Source organism: Glycine max, chromosome 17, assembly GCF_000004515.6.
Source record: "Glycine max cultivar Williams 82 chromosome 17, Glycine_max_v4.0, whole genome shotgun sequence".
Taxonomy (NCBI): domain Eukaryota; kingdom Viridiplantae; phylum Streptophyta; class Magnoliopsida; order Fabales; family Fabaceae; genus Glycine; species Glycine max.
The window spans coordinates 29,764,761-29,772,287 of NC_038253.2; the positions used below are offsets into that span (position 1 = coordinate 29,764,761).

At 35.8% G+C, this 7,527-nt stretch overlaps 1 protein-coding gene across 1 annotated transcript; it reads right to left on the minus strand.

The window, feature by feature from the left end:
* Positions 1–3,374: 3,374 nt before the first annotated feature.
* Positions 3,375–3,875, minus strand: LOC102664522 (uncharacterized). Its single transcript, XM_006601535.1, has one exon. The coding sequence runs from the start codon at positions 3,873–3,875 to the stop codon at positions 3,375–3,377; it is 501 nt and encodes a 166-aa protein (XP_006601598.1).
* Between the last annotated feature and the right edge of the window lie 3,652 nt (positions 3,876–7,527).

Below are 7,527 nucleotides of genomic sequence, written 5' to 3' on the forward strand. Positions count from 1 at the left end.
AACAAAGATAAAAACTTCTTGCGGATCAACTTTGTCAACTGCGGATCACCTTTGTCAACTATGGAACACATTATAACATATGTGGATCAAGCAGAATGAATTGGGTGCACAAAAAATGCTTTAAATAAACCCGGAGATATTTTTGCCTTTTTACGTAGGGTGTTGGGTGCACCTGCAATAATGCTGGGTGTACTTAGCAATACCCAAGAAGAAAAAATAGAACACATTGAAAAAAAATAGGCCTGTAAAATGTGAAGGAAAAGTGGTCAAAACAAGGGATTTTTTTATGTGGAATGGTCAAGGAAGAAGGGTTTCAAATCCTACCATTGAAGGAAAAAATGCATTAAAAAATGGGAGAGAAATCACAATTGATCCCCCCAAAAGCTAAACAACGTTGTTTCAAGGTAAAAAAAAAAAAACAAAAGGTATTTGAATCCTATTGCATTCAAGGACCACTTCATTTTGCTACTTCGTGCTACTATAGCATGATGTTGACTAATGTGATATTGATTGAGTGTGACTTCGTAGACATTAATACCCATGAATACTAAATGGCATTTTATCGTGTGATACATGAATCTACTATTCCCTTGGTACATTAAATACTATTTCCAACAAATGTTAATATTCTTTAGCATCCAACACAGTAGCTATACTCAAAATTTTCAAGCTTTTTTCCCGAGATTCCACACTACTCAATGTGGGTGCGCCCCAAACTTTTAATCGTTGTAAGGGATCAAGGTTGGTTGTTAGAGCAAATGCTGTAAGTTTAAAATGCACTCTTCAGCAATGATTAGTTCCTTTTGCGTGTGTGTTTTAAATATATGATTTTACTTTGTGAAAGGATGCCTCATTGCCTCTTATTTCAACTGTATAAAGCCCATGTGAATTATTGAATATATTGCACTGAATATCCTTTATTTGTCAACATGTCAGGATTATTATTCTGTCCTTGGGATTTCAAGAAATGCTAGTAAATCTGAAATTAAGAGCGGTATTTTCTATTTGTTCCCTTATCTGTTATATGATAATACCTCCATTATTAATTTATTACAAGCTGAAATGTTTGAATACAGTGTATTGATTTGCTAATAACCTGTTTTTACGTAGCCATCTCTAGGTAAGCAAAATAATTACCACAATAACTGTAGTGTGTTGATTATTAATGATTACCCATTTTTTTTAACTCTTTCTACTTCCTTTGACATTATAAAATACATTATAAAATATAAATATTTCTATTTTAGAATGTCAAAGGTAAATTTTTTCAGTACTTTTTGCATTATAAAATACATTATAAAATATAAATATTTTAAATTAATTAAATATTAAATAATAAATATTTACCTTTTCAAAATAATATATTAATTAACATATATTTTTATTTATTATCTTTTCCTAGATAATTATTCATAGGTTGATCAAGTTTAAATTCAGTGTTTATATTTATTTACTTGGGTATAGCATTTATATTAGAATAAAATTAATATATTTTTTTGTAAATTAGTTATGGTTGATTCATTGTAAAAACAAACAAAATATTTTATAAATTTGCATAAAAAACAATATCATTGATCTAAAATCGATATAGGAAGTACCTTTACAATATCAGTTTTGGTCAAAATCAATGTTACAAAGAAACTTTTTACATCGGTTTTGGCCAAAACTGATATGATAAGCACATTCAACGCCAATTTTTTCAAAAACTAATGTTGTATATGACTTTCAACATTAATCTATTTAGAACCAATATAGAAAGGGTTTCAGAATACACAATTCAACACCAGTTTTTCCTAAAAATCGATGTTGTTTTTTGCATGACAACGTTGGTTTTTCTAAAAATCGATGTCTTTTGCACGACAACATTGGATTTTAGAAAAACCGATGTCGTAAGTACACCATAACATCAGTTTTTAACAAAATCAGTGTTGATTTTGGCATATTATAATAGACATCGATTTTCTTGAAAATTGATGTTGTATTGTGTATTTTAACATCGATTTTCACAACCGATGTTAACATTGATATTTTTAACGTTGATAATTTCAACATCGATTTAAAATTGATGTTGAATGTCCAAAATAACCGATGTTAAAAACACTTTTTCTAGTAGTGCATGTTTTGTGGCCTAATTTAACTTGTGTTGTTTATTCATTTTCCTACAATAGAAATTACCCAAAAATATTCTCCCAAATTTGGGACAAATTTGTCTGAATCTGTGAGTATTCTCCTACAACCTAAGAAAGGGTGGTTAGTAAATATCACATTTTGGGCTTGGGTTCCAATGACAAAAATTTTACATTAGGCTCAAAAAGGGTACAAGGGATGCATTCATTCACAGGATGGCTTTTTGGCTAAGTAGTTGAAATAAAATAACAAACAAGGCCTTGATCATCTCCACATCATACATGCATTTCAAGCAATCCAAGAATCATGCAAAATTAGAAAATTAAAACCAGTCGTCCTCTCACAGTTTAAAGTTCCCACAACTTATTGGTTTTCATTGAAGTATGAAGGTTCTTATTCCATACTTTTCTGTCAGAAACACTAACTTTTTCACTCTTGTACTATTAGTTCACACTCCATCACTTACACTCACGCCTGCTTATAATCAGTAATTCACAAAAATATCCATTAGTACGCACTTCATCTCACTCATGCAATTGATTCACTCAAAATGTGTTGCAACCCATCAATAAGTACCTACTTCTCTGTCATGCATCAAATAAATTAAAGCTATTAAATGACTCAATTTAAACTACTAAAATTAAACTACTGAAATTAAATTGTCCTAAAAGCAAGAAATTAAAATGAAAGTAAAATAAAACAAAATAAATAAAGACAAATAAAGAAAATTAAAGAAAACTCCTTATCAAAATGGGTCTCAATCCTGTGAGGGCCCTGGATCCCAAGCTTCATGAGCAACAGTGATGTCCGCAATATAATCATTATCATCTCCAGTCTCTACGGCATCATCATTACCAGTACCAAAGGTATCACCCCCCCCCCCCCCTTACAAAAGGAAGTTGGACTCCTGGCTAGGCACCCTGAGACAGGAATGCCTTCACTGTTATCACTGGCTGCTGGAGAGATAGCTGGAGAAGGCTCTACATCAAAAGGTAATGTCCATGGTGGAGGCTTTGTAGCATGGGGAGGAGTTTCTCCGGCTGAGAGGAAGAGGAAAAAGGCTTGCCAGCTGTAGAAGAGGTGGCTGGAGGAGGGATTACCGGAGGTGGAGCATCTAGAGTGGTTTGGGCCTTGACTCGCCTTGGCCCCGGGAGGACAATGGAAGGTGCTGCTAGATTCACAACTGGCTTGACTTCATCTTCTTCTAGAAACATAGACTTTAGGTGTCACCTAGCAAGGTCAGCTTCTTACTCAATTGCCTCCACCTTAAAGCAGGTCTTGCTATCACTGGGATGTTTTATTGTCTCAAACAAGTTGAAGATGGCTTTTTGGTCCTCTACACTCATCTCCAAACTTCCATTTCCCATGTCCACAACACATTTTGAAGTCAACATGAATGGTCTGCCCAATATTAAGGGAATATTAGAATCCTCTTCTATGTTTATTATCACAAAGTCCACCAGAAAAGTGAATTGGCGAACTTTAACTAGGACATCTTCAACTACACCATATGGTCTGATAATGGAGCGTTCTGCTAGTTGAAGAGTCATCTTAGTAGGAGAAACCATCAAATTTCTAATTTTTCGACACATAGAGAGAGACATCAAATTAATGTTTTCCCCCAAATCAATGAGAGTTTTACCCACTGACACATTCCCAATAGAGCATGGGATGGTTACACTTCTTGGATCTTTGAATTTCTGTGGTGAATTCTTCTGGATCACAGCATTACAATTTGCTTCTACCATGATGCTCTCATTGTTGATATATTTCCCTTTCTTTGTGAGGAAGTCCTTCAGAAATTTGGTATACAAAGGCATATGTTGTAGGGCCTCTCTAAAGGAAATGGTGATCTCCAGCTTATTGAAGATGTTAAGAAACTGAGCAAAATATTGCTCATTGTCTTTCTTTGATGGCACCAAGGGATATGGGATGTCCTTCACTGGGACTGAGGGTATCTCTTTTCTAGCCTCTGTAGCTAACTAACTTTTGGTCTTAATAGGCAAGACCTCGTCACCTTTCTTCTTACTCTCATTTTTCTCTTCTTCATCCTCTTCTCTTTTTTTATTCTCTGCTTCCTCATTACTCACATCCTCCAAGACTCCCTCAGCTCTCTTTTCTCTCTCTGCATTTTCCCTCCTCTGACTCCTAATGAAAATTACCTTGCACTCCTCCTTGGGATTCTTCTCCGTGTTGACCACAAAACTGCTCGTGGACGTTTCAGCCAATTGCTTAGCTAATTAGCCCACTTACACCTACAAATTCCTGATGGTGGACTCAGTGCTCTTGTGATTTGATAGAGAAACCTGCATAAACTGAGTCAAAGTGTCTTCTAGCTTGTGTTGGATTGAGTGGCCTCAGAATAATAAAGAAGGGGGGGTTGAATTAATTATTCCTAAACCTTTACTAATTAAAATTACTCTTCTAAGGCTTTTACTAAATTGTTAAGAGAATGAGGAGTAGAAGAGAGTCTTAACAGAAAGTAAAAATGGAAATTAAATGCACAGCGGAAAGTAAAAGAGTAGGGAAGAAGGAGACAAACACACAAGAGTTTTTATACTGGTTCGGCAACAACCCGTGCCTACATCCAGTCCCCAAGAGACCTGTGGTCCTTGAGATTTCTTTCAACCTTGTAAAAATCCTTTTACAAGCAAAGATTCACAAGGGATGTACCCTCCCTTGTCATCTTTGAACCTAGTGGATGTACCCTCCACTAGAACTGATCCACAAGAGATGTACCTTCTCTTGTTCTCAGTCAACAACCCAAGTTGATGTATCCTCTACCTGTACCACAAAGGATGTACCCTCCAATGTGTTAAGACAAAGATCTCAGGCGGTTAAACCTTTGATACTTTGTGAATGGGGATACAAAAGAATTCTCAGGCAGTTAGTCCTTTGAAAACTTTTGTATAAGGGAAAGGGGAGAATCAAAAGAATTCTCAGACTGTGTCGTTTTGAATTCTTTGACAAGGGAGAAGGGAGACACAAAAGAATTCAGGTGGTTAGTCCTTTGTTCTTTTGGAAAAGGGAGAAGAGAGACACAAAAAGAATCCAGGCGGTTAGTCCTTGGCGAATTCTTTTTGGCAAAGGGAGAAGGGAATGAAAAAGATGAATAGCACAAGTTTTCAAGGTTTAGAAAAACCAGAAAACTTTGGAAAGCTTTTGACAAAAGGAAGAAGAAGAAGAAGTTCAAAGAGACTCAGAAATCAATGTGGAAAACTTGCTTGTGTAAAGAATGAATTGGAAAAGATTGATTGATAGAATGAATGAATGAAAATGAAAAACAAAGCCTTGCTTTTATAGACTCTTCATGTATGGTCAAGAAGACCATTTAGAAGAGTTATAACTTTTAGAAAAACTTATAACCAATTTGAAAAAGTCAAAAACCATTTGAAGAGTTACATCTTTTGATTTTATTCAGAAACAATCACTGGTAATCGATTACCAAATCAGTGTAATCGATTACACAAAGCTTTTATGTGAAAGGATGTGACTCTTGACATTTGAATTTGAATTTCAACGTTCAAAGGCACTAGTAATCGATTACCAAAACATTGTAATCGATTACAACTTTTTTGAAATTAATTGGAACGTTGTAAATTCAATTTGAAAACTTTTTCAAAACAATTTTGCTACTGGTAATCGATTACAACAATCTGGTAATCGATTACTAGAGAGTAAAAACTCTTTGGTAAACATGTTTTGAGAAAAATCATGTGCTACTCAATTTTTGAGAAAAACTTTTCATACTTATCTTGATTAAGCCATCTCTTGATTCTTGAATCTTGAGTCTTGAATCTTGATCTTGATTCATCAGATCTTGAACCTTGAATCTTGATTCTTGACACTAAACTTTCTTCTTGAGTCTCGAATTCTTCTTGATTCTTATCTTGAACTCTTGAATTGTTCTTGATTCACTTGAGTTGTTCTTTGATTGATCTTTGAGCTTTTTGTCATCACCTTTGTCATCATCTTTTGTTATCATCAAAACACCTTTGAATCACCTTTGATTCACCATGAAGCTTTGCTTCTACAGCTTGGTGGTTCTCTCATATAAATCAGACCATTGATTGGGAGGCCGATTAGATGGAACTCCTTTATTTCTATTAAAGTTATTCCTGGGGTGGGATCTCCAACCTTGGCCTTAAGAGAAATTTCCTCCCTGATTGTATCCTGGAAGTCCTCCTTGATGGAACCCTTGACAATGTGGATTGGTCATATAGTTGACTTCTTTGGATGCATCGTCTTGGACCATGCACATGCCTGACTCATGGGCCTTGCCATAGATGTTGCATCGCCCAATGAACATGACTGAAGAATGGACAGGTTACACTGCTTGCAACTGTTGAGGAAGCTTGCTCGGTGTCTCTATAAGGGTCTCTATTTGCTTGGCTAGGAGCTTGTTTTGGGCTAATAATGTGTCTTGTGATGTGATCTCAAGAAGGCTCTTCTTTGTAGGCGTGTAAGCTTAATCACAAAGGATGGCATGGTCACTGGCTGCCATATTTTCAATCAGCTCCATAGCTTCATCAGGTGTCTTCAGTTTGATCTTCCCACCAGTGGAGGCATCAAGTAACTACTTCGAATGGGGTCGCAAGCCATCAATGAATATGTTGAGCTGAACCGGCTCGTTGAACCCATGGGTGGGAGTCTTCCGGAGTAAACCGTGGAAGCGGTCAAGAGCTCTCCACCTTTCCCTCGGCAGTCTTGGACTCTGGAAAATATTTCTTCAAAAATTTCTCCACCACCTCTTCCCATGTCTGCAAACTATTTCCCTTGACGAGTGCAGCCATTTTTTTGCTTCACCAGCCAAGGAAAAAGAGAATAGATTGAGGTGGATCACATCTTTAGGAACTCTAGCTATTTTCACCATGTTGCAAATCTCTATGTATGTAGCAAGTTGGGCATATGGATCTTCATTGGGTAGCCCATGAAAGAGATTGCCTTGAATCAACTGGATGAGAGAATGTGGATAAGTGATGTTGGCAGCTTGAACTTCAGGGCGGGCTATGCTTGTGAAATACTGAGGTGTAGAGGTACTAGAGTAGTCCTTCAAGGTGATCCTCTGTGGTCGATCTTCTGCCATGACGTGTTCTTCAAAGTTAGGATTTGGAAAAGAAGAAGATGATATAGAGGATGATGGTTCTAGATTCCCTTGTTGTTCACTGTTTCTTCTTGCAGCGTTGTTTCTTCTACACGTTGCTTCAATCTCAAGATCCAATAGAACAAGATTGTTTTCTCGAATACAAGAAAGATAAACACTACAGTGCATGTTATCATAGAAAAATAAAAATCAAAAACTAAAGATTAAAATTAAGAGTGAAAAAGAAAATTTGAAAATTAAAGATTTTTATTTTATTTTTAAAAAAAAATTAATTAAAAATAAAATTAGAGAAAAAT